Consider the following 25508-nt stretch of genomic DNA (forward strand, 5'->3'; position numbering starts at 1 on the left):
CTACGTTCCTTCTTAAGGAAGGAGACCAAAACTGTACACAGTACCCCACGTACAGTCTCACCAATGCATTTTACAACTGGAGCAAGATGTCCCCACTTTTATACTCTGTTCCTCATGCAATAAAGACAAACATTCAACTTGCTTTACTAATTATGTGGTGTACTTGCATCGTAACTTTTTGTCATGCCATTGAATGTCAGGGGAAGAGGTTAGGTTCTCTCATTTGGAGATGGTCATTGCCTAACAAGGCATGAATGTCACTTGTTACTTAGCAGCCCAAGTCTTGCTTTATATGGATACGGACAACTTCAGTATCTGAGAAGGCATGAAAAGAACTGAACACTGGGCAATGTGCCAATCTCTCCATGTCTGACCTTGAAGTAGGGGGAAGGTAACTGAAGCAGCAGCTGAAGATAACTGGAAGAAAGACACTACTGTGAAGACTTCTGGCGGCAATGCTCTGTGGCTGAAATGACTGGCCTCAGATAATCATAACCATTGTCTTTGTGCCAATTTGAACTTTAATCAGTGGAGATTTGCCCCAATTCCACTCCAGTTCCTCAAGACCATATGCAATCAAACATAGTCAAAGGCAATCACTCTCACTTGAAATCCCTGTTTCTTTGACTGAAAATAATAAGCCACATAATTCCATGTGGAAAGCATTTTTATAATATATGAGCTGAACAAAAACAAAAAAATTATTTTATCTTAGGTAATCATCTATACTCTTAAATTCAGAACCAACGTAAGTCAGTTAAACATTAATTAATAGGCAATTAAAAACTGTACAATTACACATTAAATGGCAGATACAATGAGAATAGATCTTATGAATTTATTTGACAGTCCCACTCATCTAATATGTCAATCTCAGTCACAAAGGCTTTCAAAACTCTGTCTTCATCATGAAGAAATTCAACTCATTTTCTTCCAGCTTGAACCCCCTGCTGCCAGGGGTCCACAAGCAATCAAAATTTCACAGGCACAGTCTTCACCAAAGATGGCACATATCTACAGTACCTCTTCAACTCCCCTCATGATGGTCTTGATGGCATCATTACTCAAATGTTACCTTCAAGTACAGAAACAGCTGTAGTGCTTGAATGTTTGCCCATTCTCAGCTTCTGGGTATCACCTCTTTCTTTAAGGATCAACAACTACTACTGAGCCTGGCTGCCTCTGTCTCCTTTTATATGGTTCAGTTTTTCTAGAAGTTTCAGTTTCCAATCTCAGTTTCGGTCTTAGTCTCTTTAGAAACTGGAAGGTTCTGTTTCCTTTTACAGCATACCCCAAAAATTACAGGCCTTGAAATCATGGGTTCCATCTCAGGGGAGATTTAAATATTACTCTAGATGTTTCTACTTGTGAACCATCATCCCTATATAATTCTGAGAAATTGTGATAAAAACTGCTAAGCTCAGACATCTTTGGGGTAATCGAAGTTGAAATATGTTTTTTTTTTTGCAGATGCAGTGGATGTTTGAATGACTTCTGCCACAAGCTGGAGTACTACCTCATGCCAGGTAGGCCTGATTTTACCACTGACTTTCAAAATCCCTAACACCTTCAACTTATTTGACTCAGTTCCTTTGTGGCTCTGCTGGAGACATTTGCAGAAACTCAGTAGCTGCCTTTTGAAGGCCACCATTGAATCTGCATTCACCAGACAATGCTTTTGAGATCTTAACTCTCGTGTAGTTAGTTACTCTGGTTCTTCTGCCAACTGTCTTAGATTGGTGTCCTTTGCATACTAACTCTTTGGCCACCGGTAAAAAAATTCTGCCTATTTACTGAATTAAAAGCTTTCGTTATTCTGTATAATTAAATCAAAAACCTTTCTTGCCGCTACAACAACACTAATTTCTCTAGGCTCACCAGGTAACTGAAAACTTTCAACCTGCCAATTTAGTAAATCTCCAATGCACCTCTCTAAGGTCTTGATGTTCTTTCTAAAATATTATGCCCAGAATACTTCAGATGAGGCCTAATCGGCATTTCGTAAAGATTTAACATAAACTATTAGCTTCTGAATTCCATGCCCTCATTTATCAACCATGAAACTTGTATACCTTTTAACAGCCATCTCAACCTGTCCTGCTACCTTCAACCACTCTGAAAATACACCCTCGGATCTCTTTGTTCTTGCATCCATTTAAGATTGATCAATTAGTTCATAATGACCTTCCTCATTCCTTCTACCAAATTTAAAAACAGCTCACATTTCTGCACTGAAATTCATCTGCTATGTATCTGTCCATTTTACAAATTTACTGTTCATTTCCCTTATTATTTGAAATTCTAAGTTAGATTATTTCTTGACCTCACCTTGAGAGAATTACAGTCTGTTTACCCAATCTTTCATCATAACTTGCTATATCCCAGGTGATGCACGTGTGTTGTTATATCTGTTGTTATATCAACAGCAGTTATTTCTTGACCTTGTTGACTTAAAATCGAGAACAAACAACAGTCCAAACCTTTCCAATAGTATATCTTACTTACTGAAAAGGGCTTCAAACCTGTATCCAAAACCAGCTTTCTGGCCCAGAGATTGCAGAACTGCTCAGGTGCTTAAATTCACATGCACACCTTTCAAAAGCAAGACCTTTGACACAAAATGCTGACGTTTCTCAGAGATTTATTTTGTGTACACAGAGTCATACAAATAGCCGGTACTTCAAGCATATGCAGCCTGTATATACTACTTGCAAACTGTGTACATAAATTCCTGAATTGATTGAAAGGATTATGTTTTCTTCTAGGCCTCATTCCTGTAAATTCCCCCATTCTTTCAACTTGTACTGAAAGTGAAGACTATTGTTGAAGTAAAATTCCAGAGAGACAGTGAGCCCTCCAGCATTTCATGTTAGCAATTATGGTTTCTGAATGCAGGTGGGCATTGAGCATTGGCATGCTAGTCAACTAACACAGTGCACCACATGAGGATACAACCATATCATTGCCAGACATATGCATAGATGCATTTCCAGGGGTGAGTTCAGGCAAAACAATAGCTGATCATCATTGTGAAAACAACTGTAACACTCCACTGGTTAGACAGCAAATTTTTGTTTTTATTTAAATTGAACATTTAATTTCCCCAAAGAACCTTATTTTTAATAGTGCAGAACTGCTGTATAAACATCCCATAATCTCAACGTGAGCATCAGACAATCACTCAAATTTTATAAATGACTCACCCAAATATTTAGGAATTGTTTTAACTGGTTTACTCTAACCACGATCATTAAACCACACTTTACCTGCTAGACATGAAAGCCAGATTAGTTCGGTATGCACATGACAGCGTGATAGTACCGACAGGAGTTCCAACCATTCCGACCCGTACTGTTTGAAAACCTGAGAGTGACAGAAAATGGAAGAAGTTCCAAGATTAATTCTGTGTCAGAACTGTGACTTCAGGATCAGGTAGGGAGAGGGCAGAAAAGAAAAGAATAAAAGGGTATGTCTTTGACTGGGTAGAATGCAGGCGAGATCAATGACAAAAAGATTGATAGTGCAAGGCAAAAAGAGTTGGTAGTGGAGTAGGTAAAGAGGCAAAAGCTGCATCTAGAAAATGTGTAAATGGTAAAAGCAGAATAAGTATTACAACAAAAAATTAGAGAAAAAGAAATACAATTGAGCTGTAGACTGTAGGAATTAAAACTACAGGACTTAATGTCAAACATTGAAAATATAAAAGGCCGAAGTGAAAGACAAGATGCTGCTCCTCATGATTACATCGAGTTTCATTAGAACAGTTAGAAGGCTAAGCAAAGAAAAGTCAGAGTTGGAATAAAGTGGATAATTAAAATTACAGGGGACTGGAAGCATAGGGTTAGACCTGCAGAATTACTGGAGTTGCTCTGCAAAGTCATTCAGCCTGCATTTGGTCTTGTCAAAGAGGAGGCTGCCTCATCGTGAGCAGCAAATACAATATGCTATATTGAAATTACAATAAAATCTCCATTTCACCTTGATTGAGTGTTTGGGGCCTTGAACAGTGAGAAGGGAGGTGGTAAAGGACATGTGTTGTATCCATGTGCTTTTGTCGAATAATGCAATGGTATGGGAATGAACAATGATGCATGTTGCTTTCTTGCGACAGAAGCAATTATTGTGTTTTCTCCGAAGGAATCTTGGTTGTTGCAAGAAATTGATTTTGTTTCGTAAACATTCAATAATTTCTGAAGCTTTGACTGCATAAAATGTACTAAAATATACTGATTTATCACATTGTTGTTGGCAAGTTGTTGGAGGGGATCCTGAGGGACAGGATTTATACGTATTTGGAAAGGCAAAGATTGATTAGGGATAGTCAACAAGGCTTTGTGCGTAGGAAATCGTGTCTCACTAACTTAATTGAGTTTTTTGAAGTAGTAACGAAAAGGACTAATGAAAGCAAAGTAGTGGACTTTATCTATATGGATTTCAGTAAGGCATTTGACAAGGTTCCGCATGGTAGACTGGTCAGCAAGGTGAGATCATGTGGAATACAGGGAGAACAAGCAATTTGGATACAGAACTGGCTCAAAGACGGTGGTGGTGGAGGGTTGCTTTTCAGACTGGAGGCCTGTGACCAGCAGTGCGCCACAAGGATCGGTGCTGGGTCCGCTGCTTTTCGTCATGTATATAAATGATTTGATGTGAACCTAGGAGGTATAGTTAGTAAGTTTGCAGATAACACCAAAATTGGTGGCGTAGTGGACAGCGAAGAAGGTTATCTCAGAGCACAATGGACCATAGGGCAAAGGAGTGCAGATGGAGTTTAATTTAAGTATGTATATATTTAAATTTAAATATATCTTTGGAAAGGTAAATCAGGGCAGGACTTATACACTTAAAGGTAAGGTCCTGGGGAGTGTTGCTGGACAAAGACCTTGGAGTGCAGATTCATAGTTCCTTGAAAGTAGAGTTACAGGTAGACAGGATAGTGAAGGTGGTGTTTGCTATTCTTGCCTTTATTGGTCAGTGCATTGAGTACAGGATTTAGGACGTCATGTTGCAGCTGTACAGGACATTGATTAGACCAGTTTTAGAATACTGTCTTCAATTCTGGTCTCTCTGCTATAGGAAGGATGTTGTGAAACTTGAAAGGGCTTAGAAAAAGTTTTCAAGGATGTTGCCAGGGTTGAAGGGTTTGAGCTACAGAGCTATAGGCTTGGGCTATTTTCCCTGGAGCATTGTCGGCTGAGGGGTGAGCTTATGGAAGTTTATAAAATCATGAAGGACACAGATAGGGTGAATAGCCAAGGTCTTTTCCCCAAGGTAGCAGAGTGCAAAACTAGACAGCACAGGTTTAAAGTGAAAAGGGAAAAATTTAAAAGGGACCTGGGGCAACTTTTTCATACAGAGGGTGGTGCGTGTATGCAATGAGCTGCCAGGAGTGATGGAGGCTGGTACAATTGCAACATTTAAAAGGCATCTGGATGGCTGCATGAATAGGAACAGTTTAGAGGGATATGGGCTAATTGCTGGCAAAAGGGACGAGATTAATTGGGATATCCGGTTGGCATGGATGAGCTGTACAGCTCTATGACATTTCAGCACCTCACAATTCGCAAATTACATCTGAAACATTGCTAATAAATTGGGTGGGATGTGTTGCTTGGATGGTTGACCTTTGTATTTCAAAGCATTTCATGTGTTTCAAAACTTAGGCATTTTAATATTTTCACTATCTGGGTAATGGAAGCGTTTAAGGATATATTTAAGTGTGACCTCAAGATTTGTGGCATGACACAAATGTTTATGTGATCTTTCCATCAAGTTTTGCATTTTGCTACTCACACCTCACCTGAGCCATTCCTTTTCTCATCTCTTTACTTGCCCCTTCTCTGTGCTGCAGTATCACCACTTTAGCCATTTAATCGGTCTTGCCAACCAACCTACGACAGATCTTGCATTTTGTTCTATGAACATCACTTGCTTTTGTACTTGCTTACAGCCAACATTTTCCAGGTCTGGTGGTGAAAGGTTATTGGCCTGAAACAATTATTTTTCTCAACAGATTTTGCCCAATTTGCTGAGCATTTGCAGCACTTTTTTTTATGTTATTCCACATTACTAGCATCGGCCAAATGTTGCTTCTGTATTACTGGCCAGAAGAAAGTACCTTTAGGGATTCTCCTCTACTTGACTCAATTACGACTGTTCTCGTTATGTCACCTAAGCAAAATTGGAGATGGTAAGGTGCCGCATGGAATTTTGAATCTGACTGGTCTATTTTGAAGGGTACAAAGAAGACACATTACTCAAAACTCCTCTTTGAATGGGTAAGGTCGCTGAGGGGTAATAGCATTATACCAGCAAGATTGAGAATTCAAATCCTATTGTGACATCAGTGTACTGCAACTTGGTATATTTTGAAATAAGACCAATGCTCCCTTCATTCCATTTTCAACATTAAACACTCCACCAAAGACAGTAATTGTGGAGGACATAGCATTAGGTAGGCTGTTTGGTTAGCTCTGAATGCCAGGTGGGACAGTGGATATATCAGAGAACTGCAGCAATAGACTGAAAAACAAACTCCCATTTGCAATTTCTTAGTCAAGACAAATGGGAAAATCCAGCAGAGCAAGTTTTTAAAAATCCCATCATTGGTTGATACAAAACTTGAGAAACACACCTTCACCCAGGCCATTCAGTTGTACTTCTCCAAAATAAATCCTGGAAATTTGAACACAAAACACAAATAAGTACTTAAGTAGGTTAAATACAATACAAGTTGTCATGATCATGAAAATTGAGAAGTTGGAAGAAATGGAAGAAATACTTTGCAAAAAACAAAACAATCTTTAAAACTCCAATAGACAATAGTCCATTATTGCAAATCAGTAAAAGCAGCCTACAAGAACAATGATGGAAAGGCTCCCTCAGATGATGGCTTCACTTGGCCACTTAAAGAAACATCATTTAACAAGTCGTAGAGCTGGATGAACACAGCAGGCCAAGCAGCATCATAGGAGCAGGAAGGCTGATGTTTCGGGCCTTAACAAGTCATCCAGGTTTTCATAATTGATATGAAATTTTATACAGTGTCTCTGTATGTTTTGCTTAACACTCAAAACGTTCTGTTACCTTCAATGATAAATACTCATGTAACTCCAGGTCTCTATGTTCCTGCAAACCATTTCAAACTAAATTACTTCTTTCTATTCAATCTTCCAAAATACATCATCTCTTTCTAACTTAAATTCCATCTGTCCATTCTGCTAGCCTATCAAACTACTGACGAATCTTATCATTCTCATTAACTGTCACTCTTGCAAGTTTGACATCACTGGCAAATTTTGAAATTTCATTTGGTATTCCAATAACTAAATCATTTATACATAGCAAAAATTAAAAAAAAAAAAGCAGTGATCATAGCACCGACCCTTTGAGTACAGTACTGTTCACTATCTTCCAGTCTGAGAAGTAAACAACTACGTTTTGCTTTTTCTGCTCTTAAGCCATTATTAAAATCCATTGAACACTGGCTGTCATATTCCATGAAGAATTCTGTACAAATTCTGTAAGCAATTACAGATTTCTAAGTAACTTTTTAGTTTCTTCCTTCTGTAAAGGCCATGCCTTTTTATTTTTGTGCTTTTTAAAATTGACTGAAATGATAAACAACTGCTTTTAAAATCAGTGTTTTTCGAGGATAGTTGCATGGTTTGAAAGCAAGAAATCGGTTTGTATTGCAGTGGGTTACAGGAGCGTTTGCATACAAGCTGGCACTGAGGAGCTGAAAACAAGTGGAAGTTTGGTCAGCAATAAGTTAATTGGTCTATGGACTAATGACTAGTTAGTTATCGATATCAAGGGCCTTTTGCCTGCCAACAACTGTGTGATTGGTTCGTTAACTGAACATCTTGGGGCTGGCAGCAAGGTGCAGAGAGAAGTCATCAGATCTCTACCAGCTCAGGAGCTGTCTTGCTCTTCTCTGCAGTCAAATTCCACCTTAAACTTGAAGAAAACCAGTTTATCTTTCTTTCAGCAGTTGCTGAAAACTGTGACTTTAATTGCAAAGTCAGAGGCTGTTTTATAAGTGAAGTAGCCAATCTATGCCGCTTGAAAACTAATGGAAACATTCAGAAAAAGAAAGCAGAAAAGATATCTTCTGATCAGCAAGAATAAATGCAACAGATATCATGGTCAAAGACTACAAAACTGCCAATTCTCTCCTCGGTTCATGCATTTTTTTTTCATCTACCGATGCTAATCTGTGTGTGTAAGAAGTCCATAAAGGACAAGATTACAGTTTTAATTAGCAGTGTTACATGCCAACAACTTATAACTTATTTATCTGTAGCTGTAGTCTTATTACTTGTTAAAAGAAAGTCATTCTTGTTAATTACCGAAATCTAGTCTTTGCTTTCTATCAATCGGGGTCTGAAAATCAGGTAAATTGGGGAATCTTTATGTACATATTTTAAAATTTTTAACATTTGTGACAACTCCTGGAATAGTGGGGCTTGGTTTCCAGTGCATTATTGATGTTTCATCTAAGTCGTGCTTGCAGCTACTCTAATCATCTGCAGTGTTGGCATGCAGATTGCAGCACTGATTTCCTATTCTGGAAGTTGCTGTGTACATGTGCCTCAGAAGCCCAAACAACCAGTGAGAAAATCAGAGGGAATTCTGCGTGTTACCCCAGTGAGTCTTGATACTTCAAATTGCTTTTGCATCTGGTCTTGAAGGGGACTTCACATTTGAAAAGTACTTCCTCCCATTTAATTCCAAAACAAGCAATCCCTATGGACTGACAAAAATTCTGAATTTAGGACCAAAATTCCAAGTAATTTTCTGCTGTGGACTTAAGCTCCTGTAAAGTGCAGTGGTACACAGAATGCCCAAACCGATTTTACATAGCTTCCAGTAAGTTTAATGTTAAAAGATAGCTGTCTCATTTTTTGTGTTGGGTTGAAACAGTTTAGACAGTCTTTCAATGTATCCAATCATATTAGATTTTAAGTAGATTTATATTTACGAAAGAAAAAAATCACAAAACATTCAGTACTGTGACTAAAAGCGTATTGTGTTATCCCAGTATTTGGACGAATTGAAAAGAAATAATTAAAAACTTAGGTACAGAAGGAAAATGGTTATGTTATTTAACCAGTGATTAGAAGCCTAGAACGATCAAGCACAGAAGAACAGTTCAAATTCCACTGCAGCAGTTTGAGAAGTTGAGAAGATTTCAGTTAAATTTGGGGAAAAAAGCTCGTGTTATAGAAAAAAAAAAGAGAGCGAGAAGCAGTAGGATTGTAGTAAATATTTAAATGGTTCCATAGCTATGAGACAACTTTGCAACTATCAGGAACAATTAGAAAGGTGAGTTGGTTTTCCTTAGAACAGAGGAGGTTGACTGTTGATTTAATTGAGGTGTGCAAAATAATGAAGGGTTTGGTTAAAGTAGAAGACCTGTTTCTCCTGGCACAGCAGTCAATTACTGGGAATAATAGATTCAAAGTAATTGGTAGGATTAGAGGGAACATAGAGTCATACAGCACTCAAATAGACCCTTTGGTCCAACTCATCCATGCTGTCCAAGTTTCCCAAACTCAACTAATCCTACCTGCCTCTGCCATATCCCTTTAAACTTTTCATATTCATATACCTACCCAAGTGTCTTTTAAATGTTGTAACTATACCTGCACCTACCACTTCCTCTGTCAGTTCATTCTACATATGAACCACCCTGTGTGAAACAGTTGCCCCTCAGACCCCTTTAAATCTTTCTCCTCTCACCTTAAAAATACATGTCTTTTAGTTTTGAATTCCCCCACCCTAGGGAAAAGTCCTTTGCTAATCACCATATCTATGCCCCTCACGATTTTATAAACCTCTATAAGGTCACTCCTCAACCTCCTATGCTCCAATGAAAGAAGTCCCAGCCTATTCAAACTCTCCTTATAACTCAAACCCTCCAAATTCCTTGTAAACCTTTTGCGAACCCTCTCAAATTTAATATTTTACTTCCTGTAGCAGGGTGACCAGAACTGTACTCAGTATTCCAAACGTGGCCTCACCAATGTCCTGTACAACCTCAATGTGACATCCTAGATCCTATTCTCAATGGTCTGAGCAATGAAGGCAAACCTGCTAAACGCCTTCTTCAACACCATCAACCAGCGATGCAACTTTCAAAGAACTACGTATCTGAACCGCTAGGTCTCTCTGTTCGACAGTATTACCCAGGGCCAAACCATCAACTGTATAGCTCCTGCCTGTTTGTTTTAACAAAGTGCAATACCTCGCATTTATCCAAATTAAGCTCCACCTGCCCCTCCTCAGCCCATTGTCCCAATTGATCAAGATCCCTTTTGTAATCTTAGGTAACCTTCTTTACTGTCGACTATACAACCAATTTTCATATCATCTGCAAACTTACTAACTTTAAATAAGATTCTGAATTGATTGAAGATAGGAAATGGAAGCAGAAGGGGTGCAGTGGTAGAGTTCCTACCTCTGAGCCAGGAGACCTGGGTTCAAGTCCCACCTGTTCTAGGGGTGTGCAATAATGTATCTGGGCAGGTTGATTAGAAAATAGCGAAAAGCAGGAGGAGGCCATTCAGCCCATTATGCATAAGGGAAACTTTTTTCACTCATTGGATTGTGTGTGTCTGGAGTTGGTGCCCAGTCTGGAGGTGGAAATCCTCAGCTCATTTAAAAGGAAACTGAAACTGCACATGAAGGGCTGTAACTTGCAAGCGTATGGGCCATATGTAACAAAGTGGAAGTAGAAGGAACAGCTCGTTTATCCAACTGGCACAGACAGGATAGGCTCAATGGCTTCTTTCTGTGCTCTAACTATACTTTAGTTCTAGGCTCTGGATGTCGTTTCAGAGAAGGAACCATACCATCCTTACTTAGCTTGACATATAATGTTTCCTAAGCAAAGTTGTTTTCTTAAAATGGCCCAGCAAACCTTTCACATGACAGGAAAGGCAGTAAATGCCAGTCTTATCGGAGACATCCAACTCTGTAGAAAGTACTTTGAAGAAAGTAAGCCTTTCTACACCTGTTTTTTTAAAAGTGAAAAGTGAAATGTACTAAAAACTACAAGCACATTGGAGGACGTAGGATACTACAAGTGAGATTTTTTTTTTACCTGTATAGGATCACATAGTCATGTCCCTGCTTTCTGGATAGTTTATATGCAGGTGTCACTCTTGTGATTGCAAGAAGTGACTTCAGTAGCAAAGACAGTCTGTTGTAGACAGTGTAGGAAACCTTAATTTCTTTATCGCATCTGAAGAAACACAAAAGGAAACTTTGAAATAACAAGTCAACCCAACATGGAGGATTTGTTTGTTGTCTTTGCTACTCGTAGTAACATATTTAAATCAAATGGTTAGGCATTTGATTGCCAGATTCTAAGTTAAGTGTGGGAAGCACCATATATCCACCTTAAATGAGTAACTTGCATGATTTATACCAGGATATTATGGATCTTTAATGCATTTCATGTAAAACAGCTTGCTCTTCTCTTTTCTGTGGTTTAAGTGGAAGTTACTTAAGTGAAACTAATTTGAAAAAGAGCAAACTTACTTTTCATTCATTTCCAAACACCATGTTTCCAGTTCCATTGAATCTCCCTGACACAAAATATACAAAAATGTTAGAAGTGACAGATTCTAGAAGGACAACATGCCTTCATATAACACCTTTAATTTAGTAACTTGTCTCAAGTGACTTTATAGGAGTGCAACAAAACAAAATTTGATACATGCCAGAATGATTTTAGAGACAACCAGAAGCTTGGATAGAGAGGTAGGTTTGAAGCAGTGCTATAAAAAAAAGGAAGAAGGAAATACAGACAGAAACAGCTCAAAAGTAAACACATGTTTTATAGCAGGCTGTTGAATGTCAAAGATGTCAATATTTGTTGCCAAAATCTCAAAGCTGATGTGGTACAGGGACTAAAAAGAAACACTGAACAGCTTTTGGATTTTATGTAAAGACATCATACCCATAATTATTTATACTTTACTGTAATTATGATCTATAGTAATTATTGCTGTCTGGTAATTACAGCCCAGGCTTGTCCTTTTCAGTTGATTTATAGAGCAATGTTTGAGCAAGCAGTAGCAGACTTAGAAAGAAATTACACTAAGTTAATCAAGTTAGTTGGAGATCCTCTATTGGCCAAAGGAGTTGTTCTATTATAATTTTTAAAAACTTCCCTTGCATGCAGGTGATAATAATAAAACTGCATTTAGTATCCACTCCTAGCATCTCTTGGACATTATTGATGATCCTGAAAACTTTTGCTGCACTTGTCCGAATAACATTTCCATGATGGAAAGTAGGGAGCTCTAGGACACTGCCCCTGAAGGAATGAGAACACGTATGAAACTTAGAGGTTGCAGTGGTACCTGAAGTTGGTTCAGCTGAGGATGATTCCCTAAGGAACACCTATAACAATGACCTGGAGCAGCAAAGATTGGCCTGGGACATCCAGAACCACCTTGTGTGTTTTATTTGTTCTTTCACAGGCTGTAGGCACTGAAGATAAGGGCAGCACATGTTATGCATCTCTAATTGCTCTTGAACTGTATGGCTTTCAGAGGGCAGTTAAGATTCACCCACATTGCTGAGGGTCTGGTGTCATGTTTGGCCATAAGTTTTCTTTTTAAAAGGATATTAATAAACTAGATGGATTTTTTTAAAACCATAATTTGAAGATAGTTGTCATGATCACCATTTCTGGGACAAACTTTGTACAGTCGGTTCTGCTATAATGCGTGTTCCAGCAACGTGAATTGGTTATAATGCAACTGACGAATAGGAGAAAGCTATTTCTAAAATGCAACATTGTGTTGGCTATAACGCAATTCAGTGCGCAGAGGAGTACGCATCAACATCACATGATCATTCCGTGGGCTTTGTCCCGAATATGTGCAACGTTAGTGCTGAAAGAGTCTCCACACTGGCATCACGTGATCATTCTGCAGACTTTGTCACAAAGTGAAGCACTTTCTGACAGAGGTACAGTACTCTGTGATTTTAGGTTTTTCTTCACAAATTCTGCTGTGTTACCCACAAAAACGTGAGGACCATGTGACACGGATGTTAGCAAGAAGCGTCCTGGTGACAAAGTTGCAGGTGGTGAACATAAAAGGAAGACTATAACACTCGAAGAGAAGGTAGATGTTATAAAGTGTTTTGAATGTAATGAGAGAACATGTGATATAGTTTGTGTAACAGGAATAAAGGAGTCTACCTCGCACACCATTAAACACAATGCAGAAAAGATTAAAGCAAGCTATACTGCTGGATCAAGTCCGAGTGCTAGCAAATCTGAGAGGTCATGGACAAAGGAACTTGAGGAGATGGAGCGGCTTCTAAGTGTGTGGATAGAAGATCAAATGGCAAAGCGATCAAACGAAAAAGCAGGGTAGCGATTCATGGAATAAGATCTTATTCGACACTCTATGAACAGCTTTTAATGAAAGAAGAAAAAGAGCAAAACAACAAAAACTGGATTTTTTTTCAAGCCAACCCTCGAGAAACAGTCAGAAGACAACAAACCACAGCCATCCAACTTCTGGATTAACTACTTTTTTGCTCTAACCCTGCAACCACAACTGCACCTGAAGGTGATGATGATGACCCTCAGCCACTGCATTAACAACAGAGCAACCTCAAAATCTCCTCCCCCATTAAGTCATCTTGACAATTTTTTTCAAGGTAAGGTGTCGAATTTACTTTTATTTTGTTATTAGATATGAATTAAATATCTTTTCAAACTGTGCTATCCTGTGTGTTAGGCTTTTGGGTGATTTTTGAGCGATTTTGAGTGATAGTTTTTGGTGATCTGCCCCAACCCCACTTACCCATAGGCCCCGTTATTTCTAATAGCACAGTTTTCTATAATACAATGTTGTGCAGGAATGCCAGTATTGCATTATAGCAGAACTGACTATATTTCAGAGTTATTAATTGAATTCAAAGTTGACTAGTTGCCATGGTGGGATTTAAATAAGCGTCCACAAAGAATTAGCCTAGGCCACTGCATTACCAGCCTAGTGACATTAGCATTATGCCATTACCTGTGTCATTTGCTTAAGGTTGGCTTCAGTGAAGAGGTGGAAAAGGAGGAAAAACAACAGGAGAGAGCAGAGATGAATTATTCATTCAGCATTTCTGGCTGAAGATGGGTGCAAACACTTCAGCTGTATCTTTTGCACATACTTGCAGGCCTTTATTGTCACTAATGAAAGGGATGTTCACGGAGCCGGCTCCTGTTCCTGTTAATTGTTCCAAATTGGATACTGATCATTCCAGATGCAAAGTTTATGCACTTTGACAACATATGCCTATATAGATATTGCTGCAGACATAACCTCCAGTAATGCATTCTACATAGAAACAGCTTTCTACTGTTCACTGTCTTAATTCTCGTAACTATCTCTCCTCAATCTAAACTCATTAAATACAGGAAATTTATTGTTTCCAGCTGTTCTGTTATCCTGTTGAGATTTTAAATACACCTAGCAAGTCATCCTGTACCCTTCTCTGTTCTCTACTGCCTTGGTATCATACCATGCACAATAACCTTTGATTTCCAGTAAGCATAAAAGAATCAGCTCATAACTGCATGAGTTTCTCAAGATAGTGTCCAAGGCCCAGCAGCCTTCAGCAATGACTTTTCTTCCAAAGTTGGAATTGCAACATCATTTCTAATTCCATTTGCTTCTCTTCAGTTAATGATATAGTCCATGTTACTTACAGCAACATCCAAATCACATTCACACTTGGACTAAGTGATCAAGTAACATTCATGCCACACAAATGTCAGCGAATGACCATTTCCAATAAGAGAGATCTCGACCTCCCCTTTCAACACTATCTTTGAATAGCCAAACAACATATTGGGGGTCACCACCGATCAGAAAGTTAACTGAACAAGTCACATAAATACTTCAACAAGAGCAGGTCAGAGTATGTGAATTCTGCACCCTTTTCCCTGAAAGCTCTTCTACGAAATACAAGACACGAGTCAGGAGTGTGATGGAGCACTCTCCACTTGGCTGGATAACTACAGTTCCAAAAGCACTCAAGAAACTTAACATCATTCAGGTGCCATCCACCATCTTAAATCTTCCATCTCTCCACCACTGAGTGTTTTATATGTCATCTAATCCAAGATGCACCACAGCAGCTGATCAAAGATTTTACAACACTGACTCATAAACCATGACCACTAGTAACTCAAAAAGACAAAAGCAATATGAGAGAACTCCATGACCTCTAAGTTTACCTCATCCTATCTTTGAAATATGTCACTATCCCTTCATTGCCACTGGGTCAAAATCTTGGAACTTCCTACTTAGCAGTGCTATGGGTATACCTTCACCACAAGAACAAATTTACTATAGGCACCAAAATAGTGGGAAATTGAGGAGCAACTATGAAGAGAGATCTCAGATATGTGTAAGAATAACAATGTTGTAATAGTGAGGGATTTTAACTTTACAAACATAGAATGGGAATGCCATAGTACTCAGGGCTTGGATGGGGAAGAATTTGTTAAATGTGTTCAAAATTTTCTCCATCAAAATGTAGATATATCTACCAGAGAAGGAGCAAAACTTGACCATCTCTTAGGAACTAAGTTAGGGTAAGTGACTGATGTGCTAGTTGGTGAGCACTTTGGGACCAGTGATCATAATTCTATAAATTTTAAAATAGCTAAGTAAAAGGATAGGGCTTTGTATAAAAGTGAAAGTTCTTACTGGAGGTCAATTCTAAATGGCATGAGATGGGAATTTTCAGAAGTTGATTTAAGTAGATTGTTTGCAGGTAAAGTGATGACTGATAAGTGGAAGACTTTTAGAAGTGAGAAAACGAGGGTTCAGAGGCAGTATGTTATCGTTAGAGTGAACGTTAAGGCTGGTAGGAGTAGCGAACAATGAATAAAGACACTGAGGCTCTGATCAAGAATAACAACGAAGCATATGCCAGGTATAAACAACTGGGATCAAGTGAATTAATATAAGGGGCGTAGGGGCATTCTTAAAATGGAAATCAGGAGGCTATAAATGGGCTATGAGATATCCTTAACCTTATCTGACAAGGCTAAGGATAATCCAAAGAGATTCGACAAGTATATTAAGAGCAAAAAGAGCAACTAGGGAGAGAATAGGGCCCCTTAAAGATCAATAAGGCTGTGTATATATGGAACCACAGAACATGGGACAGATACGATACGAATATTTTGAGTCAGTATTTACGGTGGAGAAAGACATGGAGGATAAGGTACTTGGGGAAATAAATAGTGATGTCTTGAAAACAATCCACATTACAGAATAGGAGGTGCTGGCAGTCTTAAAAAAAAACATACAGGTGGATAAATCTCCGAGATCTGATCAAGTGTATCCCAGGACTTTGTGGGAAGCTAGGGAAGAAATTGTGGGGCCCCAGCAGAGATATTTCTATCATCTATAGCCACAGCGGAGGTGCCAGAGGGCTCTAGGGTAATTAATATTGCACCTTTAAGGAAGGCTGTAAGGAGAAACCTGCAAACTGTAGACTGGTGAGTCTGACATCAGTGATAGGTTAGTTGTTGGAGGGGATTCTCAGAGATAGGATTTACACACATTTGGAGAGACAGGACTGATTTAGGGATAGTTAGTATGGCTTTGTGCATGGGAAATCATGTCTCACAAACTTGATTGAGGTTTTTTTTGAGGATGTGACCAAAAAGACAGGGCAGAATGGTAGACGTTATCTACACGGACTTTAGTAAAGCCTTTGACTAGGTTCTGCATGATAGACTGTTTAATAAAGTTAGAGAGAGCCTGCCAATTCAAAACAAAATTGGCTTGATGACTGAAGACAGAAGGTGGCAGTAGAGGGTTGTTTTTCAGACTGGAGAGCTGTGACTGATGGTGCTCCGCAGGGTTCAGCACTGGGTCCACTTTAGTTCGTCATTCATATAAACAAATGGATAAGAATTTAAGAAGCACGGTTAATATGTTTGTGGATGATACCAAAATAAGATTACAAAGGGATCTTGAACAATTGGGCGAATGGGCTGAGAGGTGCCAGATTCAGTTTAATTTGGATAAATGCGAGGTGTTGCATTTTGCTAAGGTGAACAAGGGCAGGACATATAAAGTTGATGGTAGGGCCCTGGGTAGTGTGGTCGAACAGAGAGACTTAGGGGTTCAGGCACATAGTTCTTTGACAGCTGTATGACAGGTGGACAGGGTGGTTAAGGCGGCGTTTGGCATGCTCAGACCGTTGAGTACAGGAGTTGGGATGCCACATTGAGGTTGTGCAGGACATTGATGAGGCCACTTTTGGAGTACTGTGTACAGTTCTGGTTGTCCTGCTGTAGGAAGGATATCATTAAATTGCAGGGTACAGACAAGATTTACAAGGATATTGCAGGGTTTAAGTTAAAAGGACAGGTTCAATAGGCTTGGATTTTTCTCACTGCAGCGTGGGAGATTGAGGGGTTATAAACCTTAGAGCAGTTTATAAAATCATAAAGGGGCATAGCTAAGGTCAATAGCAAAAGTCTTTTCCTTCGGGTAGGGGAGTTCCAAACTACAGGACATGTTTTTAAGGTGACAGGAGAAAGATTTAAAAGGGACCTCAGGGGCAACTTTTTCCACACAGAGGGTGGTTTCTATGTGGAATGAACTGCCCGAGGAAGAGGTAGATACAGATACACACACAACATTTAAAAGACCTTTGGGCAGGTATGTGAATAGGAAAGGTTTAGACAGATATGGGCCAAATGCAGGCAAGTGGGACTAGTTTAGTTTGGGAAACTTAGTTGGCATGGACGAGTTAAACTGAAGGGCTTGTTTCTGTGTTGTACGATCCTATGACTCTATAACTGCAATGGTTCAACAGCACTAGGAGATGGACAACTGACAGCCTTGCCAGCACTGCTCAAGTCCTGTGTATGAATGAAACAACCTGCTGAGCTCAATTACAGTTGAGGAGAGGGGCTTGCAAGATCCCTGCTCCTTCTGTTAGCTGGAGTGCCCACTGCCACTCAACTGGATATGCTGGCATAATATACTGTACCTTTGTTCCATGTGGTTTTGTATCTGTATGCTGACAACATGTAATAAATTTCACATTACCACTTTATTCTAGGGCATGGTAGCTATTGTTCTTGGTATTTTCTTCCATACTCCATTCTGGAGTCCTACAGATCAGAAAAAGGTCCTTTGGCCCATTGATTCTGTGCCGATCAAAAGCAACCACCTAACTATTCTAATCCCATTTTACAGCACTTGGTTCATAGCCTTGTATCCCCTAGCATCGCAAGGGCACATCTAAATACTTTTTCAAAATGTTATGAGGGTTTCTGGCTCGAAAACCCTTTCAAGCAGGGAGTTCCAGATTCTCATCACACTCTGGGTAAAATCAAACTGAATTAGCTAATGTGAATTAAGGAGCAAAGAACAAATCAATTCAAATTGTAGTGGTACAAAATTCTGTCCATGTTCATGGCCAACATCACATGATGGGCGCAGTTTTTGGATGCTGTGTCTGTCCTATAAGATTGTCAGAGTGGAACTAATGTTATTTTTATGAAAATTCCACAGCAATCTATTCTCTTTGTACTGCTGTAGACATTGTGCCTACAACAGGGGGAGTAGTCAGGACTACTTCCCTTGGTTCTGCTCCAACCTAACATCTATGTCCCCAGAGTTCAGTGTTGGCACTATTAAGTCCCTTTAACAGTGGCCACTGAAGCCCTAGAGTAGATGCCTGTCCTTTGTTCTTTGGTTTCTCAAGAATAGATTCAATACTGGGAGAGGATCATTGGTAGTAATCACCATAAAGTTTCTAACATAAATGCTATCCATAAAGCACCTTTCATGCCCTCAGGGATTCCCGAAATCCTACACATCCAACTTAGCACTTCAGAAATCTAGACAGTGATTTCATGTATTTTAACTTTGTATAGGAAACTTAGTTTAAAAGTTAATTAGTGTCAACTGTCTTTCAGGTTTCAGAAAATAGTTGTTATAATTTAGTATGTGAAAGGTAATTTCAAAGGCACTGGCATGTAAAGAGTTTGTTCATTGTTTCCAAAGCACTGTTACTAATTTGTAACTGAACTCTTCCAGCAATATCGCATGGGTGTTCTTGATGAGGTAATGCCTTCTAGATTTCCTCCTGTTAAGACCAATTATGTTTTTCTCAGAAAGGGACAAATCAAATCAAATTAACAAAAAATTTCTTTCGAAGCTTATCTTAGAAGCATTTAAATTGTACAATAATAGTTTGAATTATATGTTCAATTCTCATCATTCCTATGAACCTTTTAAACACCTTGAAAGCATACATGAGTCTGACCTGCAACAATTCAGCAAGTCTTCCAATACCATCAGAGATAAAGATAGGCAAGCAAAAGCTCTTTGCAAAGTTAGGTCAAGCCTCCATGCAAAGTTATTACAAAGGATTCTTCATATTAAAAGTTTTTATGCTGTTATGGTTGCAACTGAAATTATTACTGAACAAATCAGTAGTGAGAGAGAGAAATCTGGCTTGATAGATAATGCTTTGTTTTTTGGTTTTAATGAAGTGGTCGTTCATTGACACTCAAACACTCAATGTCATAGAGATGGGTTTAAAAATAAAACAGAAGTTTATTATCCACATGAAATAAAGATAAAACAGAATAAAGCAAACTATTTACACAAGATAAATTTGAAGACTTCAAAACACATGATGAAATACCATCAATCACATTAACCTCAACACTCTTTTACAGTACTCCTACTTCAGAATTTCCTTCTCTTTCAAATCGACACTGCTCAAGTTAACTGTGGTCTCAATGCTATGTCTTGAGAAGTCTTAGACTGAGGTACCTCTTTTGTAGCAGCCCTAAACTACCTCTCTTCCTTAGGAGCAACTGTTTTACACATTCAACTTCAGCCTAGACTTCTGCAAACAGCCTCAACCTTAACCAGAAAGTATTTTTTTTCCTTCAAGCTATGGTTATTTCCCCTAAGCCCAAAAAAACACTTTTTCAGAGTCTTCAATCTGAAAGCCTAATGAACTACACAATTTACTCCGCTTGTAAACCCTCCAAAAGGTAAACAAAACTCCATTACTCTCCAGAAAGTCCGTCTCCAATGCTGTATTTTGAAATAAAATTACCATTGCTACAGTTAATCATTATACACCAGACACAGAAATCCCAGACATAGTAAGAACTGCTGATGCTGGAGTCAGAGATAACAGTGTGGAGCTGGAGGAACGTCGCAGGTCAGGCAGCAGAGAAGCAGGAAAGCTGACATTTTGGGTTGGGACCCTTCTTCAGAAAAGGGTCCCTTTTCTTTTTCGGAATCCTTTTTTCTGAAGAAGGGTCCCGACCCAAAACGTCAGCTTTCCTGCTCCTCTGATGCTGCCTGACCTGCTCTGTTCCTCCAGCTCCACACTGTGTTAACATAGAAAACCCACGTGCCATTCGTTCAAAATCTAAAATAAATGATATTAAAATATACATAAAACACACACCTTACAACACAGTACATGTATGACTGCATTTTTTTTTCTAAACACTGTAGGAGGAATTCCTGCAAATCTATTTGGTCTTGCAATTTAAACTTAACTACCTAATGCTTTATACATCCACTTGCTGGCATATCGCATAAATCTTAGTTAATAGATTCCAAAAATCACAAACCAAAATTGCAATTATCAGAGACACTTGAAATAGATGGTGTGGGTTTTGTTTGATTTCTGGGCTTGTTATTATCTGGATGTTGGCCAGGTAAAGGCATATTCTAACTCAGACAAAGGAGACTAATTTATAAAAGTGGTCTTTGACCTTGAACCAAAATGAAAATATTCAGAGATAAATAATTCAGAAATACAACACTTGTATACTACAGCATTACTGAAGAGCAACACACAATTTACACTTTTAAATTGTTAAACTAAATAGGCAGTAGCATCAAATTTAGAACAGGACACTAAGAAGCCTTAGCAGAAAATTAACATTAACCTCATTTGCTGTAAAGGAACAGGACAAAGAACACACATACCAGCTGCAAGATCTAAGCTAGAGGCCAAAATGAAACAACACACGGTTGAGAATCAATGTCACAAGTTTGAGGATGATAAGGTGACATAATGATAATCTGAGTGAGAGGTAAAGAAGAAATGGTATCAAGACAACTTTGAACTGATGGATAAAAGAACAATGTATCTGCTAAGTGTGAATACAGGTATATAACACCATTATCCAAAAATTAAAATGAAAAACACTGAGAAAATAAGTAGCGTGTTTAAAACAGGACAGATGTGCCTGTGTCAAAATGGCAGGATTACCAAGACTTGGAAATCAAATATGGCCTGAGGGAAGCAGGTTTGATAACCTGGATCCAACTGATTATTTTGTAGCAGTAATCTTACTAAAAGCATTCCAATGTCAAATTTTAAAGGACAGGGCATAGGCAAATGGTTTCTCGAGAATTATTAGTGAGCTACCGTGTGAAACCATAAAGCTCATTTCAATAAGATACTTAAGTGTTCTACTCATGATAGAACTAGGATTACGAAACAAATCATACATTGCAGTGCTGTTAGAGAGATTTAATGCAGTCCTAATATAGAAGATTGGCTGCGTGGTGATTACAAATGTGGAAATTGTCGGTGCGTATGGAATTGGATTTCACAAATCAACAACTTTAAGAGAACAGAAATAAATCTGATAGTTACACCTGCTGACAGCAAAACTGCAAGGAAGCCAGTCAAAATTTATTCTGTGGAAAGCTTTAGGAATTACAGCAACCATTAGAGTCAAGTCTCAACTGTTTGCCAAAATGGAACACAACTATCCTTCATTTGTTGAATAACTGGAATTGTGAGACAACGAAATTGCAGCTCAGTGCTGATACTCAGGAAATATTGATAGTTCAAGAGTTATGGAAGAAAGCTTGGAAAAAGATGAATGGAATACAAATATTGACAATTCACTTAGTTAAATTCAGAGCTATACCTCAGATGTTTTGAGAGAGATTTCCACACACATTGACCGTCCAATTCCAGGAAGTTGGCCTGCCAGTGCCTTTTTAGCCTCATGGGTGACTTCTGGTATGTCCTTTATTGCAAGGTTAAACTGTAACAGATGCAAGAATGAGTTTATCTAAAAATCAGAAGTTATATACACAATAATTAGAAATAAAAACTTAGGCAGTAATGTACCCTGAACTAGATATATTGATGTAGTTGTGGGTGTGTGAGAGAAAAAAAAATCAAGGTCTCTGACCCTGATTATCTGCAGGGAAGTAAAAGTACAGATGATAGGTAAGAACACAAGGCAGGCTTGAATGAATGACCATTCCTCCTCAATAGGTCAACAGTTTACCAAAACTTTCAGCCTAGACTTACATGTAAAGTATTTGTACAAGGTTACGAAGGACAGCATAGAAGAGTAAGGGGGAAAAGCTCGGAAGCAAGGCAGACTAGTTTTCTTACCCAGTCTGAGCCTGTAGGAGAAGAGGACGAACGGGTACATATCTTTTCTCCAAGCCGTGCTTGCACAATTACCTGGACAGTCTGCAAAATATTCAATGATTTTACTGGCACACAGGTATCATCAGAATACATTAATTTTTTTAAACTCCAGTATTAGGAACAATGGGTTTACATTATACTTAAGATATAATTTATAATCCAGAAGCAAAGTAATTTAAAATTCTGACTCCTGAAGTTCAGTGAGGAAAAAAGAAATGGGAAAATAATTAAATTAAATGTATTTCATCCTCACTTTCCCTCCGTACAAAAAACTTAATGGAACACAATAATTTAAAACCAAACAAGTCTTAAATCAATCCAATAGCTACAGGTTTCAATTTAAAAGTTCCCCCATTAAGATCACCCAGTAACAGGTAATTAAAAAAAAATCATGTTAAACAGTACTCATGTAGTCACACACTACCACAATGTTTCTACACTGTATTTTCATGATTATCCAAAAATCGTTGCGTTTTAAATTCTCTCAGCATTAATTATAGCGCTGGTTATCCACTGTGACAGTGAATATGTTTGGAACATTAGTTCAGTTGTTTGAAATCTCAAAGTCAAGAAAGGAGCTAATAAAAATATTGGTTTTGATGCTAAATGGACTAAAAGCAGGAGGCTTGACAGTTGTTTCCTTGTTTTTTGTTCTTTTCCCCTCTTTTGCTGATCACTCATCTATCAAAACGACAGGAGAATCTATCTTTTGAAAAGCAGTTGATCATGCCACAAGCATTTTCAGGATATATTATTTGACAGTGTTGAAAAATACCATGTGATGAAAGTAGACGTTTGTTGTTCAAAAACAGAACCTGGCCATCAATAAAAGTTCTAGTCTTCAAAATGGAGATATACTCCCAGTCTAATTGACTTGTGACATGTTTACAGACAGTGAGAAAGAATGAGTTTTACTTTTGAGTATTTGCTGTGATCTGTGTTTCATGCTAGAATTGAATTTAACTTCAAAAATTGTTGTTTAAGTTGCAAATCATTGTGGTTAAATTTGTCATTGAAATGATTTTATACCTTAGTTTTGAATTAAAGTTTCTGAGGAAATCTCTTTGAAAGCCACTGCTGCTTCCGACCAAAATCTGGAACTACGGACATGATTTCAATTGCTCAGCAACTTCAAAAGACATGTCACAAATAACACCCAGCACTCTATGTGGCCTTCACTGATCTCACTAAGGCTTTTGACTCAGTCTCAGTCAAAATGGGAAAAGCTATGGCAATCTCTGTCAAAATTTGGCTAGGCAGAGAAATTCATAACATCTTCCGTCTCCTCTAAGATGTTGGCAATTGTCCTCACTGACCTAATCCTTTGAGGTCAAGACAGGGAGGTGTCATTTCCCCCACACCTTTCTCCATCTTCAATGCCACTGTTCTTCATCCATTCAAGATGAAGCTTCTCAGTGATGTGGACATTGTCTACAGGATGAATGAACAACTTTTTAACCTCAACTCGTTAAAATCCAAGAAGAAAATAATACAGACCTCACTTGTGGAACTTCAGTATGTGGATGACAACTTCATCCCTGCTGTCTTGGAAGAGAATCTTCAAGTCTCATTTAACGCCTTTGCAGAAGCAAACCAAAGAATTGGTCTCAGCCTCAAACTCAAAAAGACTCCATTCTTTTACCAACGTATCGCAAGTCAAATTGTGGACCATGCCTCCATTAAGATCAATGGAGAAATCCTACCAAATGTTGAATATTTCCCTACCTAGGGAGCTCATCCAAGGTTGACATCAACGTAGAAATTCAACACTGTATCTAGTCTGCAAGTGTTATTTTCAGACACCTAAGGTTGTGACTTTGATGACAATGATTTCAGTGCTGATACCAAGATCCTTGTACATAAAGTAGTCATCCTTCCAACTCTTCGATATGGCTCTGAAACTTGGACTACATACAGATGACACTTCAAAGCATTTGAGAAGTTTATCAACGTTGTTGGAGACAAATTTTCTGCATCAGCTGGGAGGACAGGTATACCTAACATCAGCATCCTTAAACCGGCTAGTAGCACCAGCAGAGGCCATGATCATGTGAAGCCAACTCTGCTAGTCAGTAATGAGCCTAGAATGCCTGAGTTCCGATTGCCAAAGCAGATCTTTGCCCAGCTCAAGAAAGGCACTCAAATGAGAGGAGGGCACAGGATGCGTTTCAAAGATCCCCAAAGGCTCCTCTCAAGAAATACAGCATAGATATCAACATGTGAAAGACACTTCTTCAGAAGAAACTGGCTTGGAGGAATGCCAGTCATCTCAAGATCATGGACCATCCCATCGCTCAGAGACACCTGCCAAAACGTATGATCGGAAATGCAGTTCCAGGATCAGGCTCATCAGCCATGCAAGGGCCTATGTAACCTATGACTACTGACATGGAATTTCCTAAGTGAATAATCATAAGCATTAGTGAGTCACTGTCGATGATGACAACACCTTAGTTTCCAATTTTCACAATTCCATAGAGTGGTTTATTACAAAGTGCGCATTTAACCTCTTTAGCGTCTACTTCAGTAAAGGGTAAGTGTCAAAAGAGCAGGTTTTGAACCACTGAGGGCAGCTCACGTAAAAGCAAGTTAAAGTAAAAGCTGAAAGATCTGGCATACATTGTTAGGAAAGTGAGATTATGTTACCCAAAATTAAAGCTAAGACAAGCTTTACTTCGTTGACTGCAACTGCAAAGTAGGGATCTTGTATAAATTAAAAGATTTGCATTTCTTAACTTGTTCCCTTTCGATAAGTATTAATTCAGTATCATTATGTGGAGAATTTGTACCTTCAGGGCAAAGAATTTAATGAACTTATCCAAATCCTTCTTATCCTGAGGGCTCAGTTCACTGTCCATGGCGAAAAAAAATCTAAAGGTAAAGCAGAAAATAAGAATTTAATCACACATGCTGCAGAAAAAGAAACGTCAACGCTGCTATTTGAAAATGCTCAAAACAGCTTCACTTTGGCAGTATCAATGTTTACAAAAGCACCTAGATTGACCCCA

General features: G+C 38.6%; 1 protein-coding gene across 8 annotated transcripts in view; it reads right to left on the bottom strand.

Annotated features, from left to right (window-relative positions):
- The window catches only part of atg13 (ATG13 autophagy related 13 homolog (S. cerevisiae)), an 87966-nt gene that overhangs the window by 52147 nt on the left and 10311 nt on the right, over positions 1 to 25508 (bottom strand). For 7 of the 8 annotated variants that reach the window (XM_048606909.1, XM_048606912.1, XM_048606911.1 and 4 more), the window contains exons 2-8: positions 25290 to 25371; positions 22462 to 22542; positions 21983 to 22102; positions 11548 to 11594; positions 11108 to 11248; positions 6635 to 6675; positions 3267 to 3363 (exon numbers count right to left, since the gene is read on the bottom strand). In XM_048606909.1, coding sequence (XP_048462866.1) covers positions 3267 to 3363; positions 6635 to 6675; positions 11108 to 11248; positions 11548 to 11594; positions 21983 to 22102; positions 22462 to 22542; positions 25290 to 25358 — 596 coding nt within the window. In that variant the 5' untranslated portion in view covers positions 25359 to 25371. The remainder of the gene's footprint in view (positions 1 to 3266; positions 3364 to 6634; positions 6676 to 11107; positions 11249 to 11547; positions 11595 to 21982; positions 22103 to 22461; positions 22543 to 25289; positions 25372 to 25508) is intronic. The other variant, XM_048606910.1, reaches the window with a different exon arrangement.

Source organism: Rhincodon typus, chromosome 17, assembly GCF_021869965.1.
Source record: "Rhincodon typus isolate 14 chromosome 17, sRhiTyp1.1, whole genome shotgun sequence".
NCBI classification, from domain to species: Eukaryota; Metazoa; Chordata; class Chondrichthyes; order Orectolobiformes; family Rhincodontidae; genus Rhincodon; species Rhincodon typus.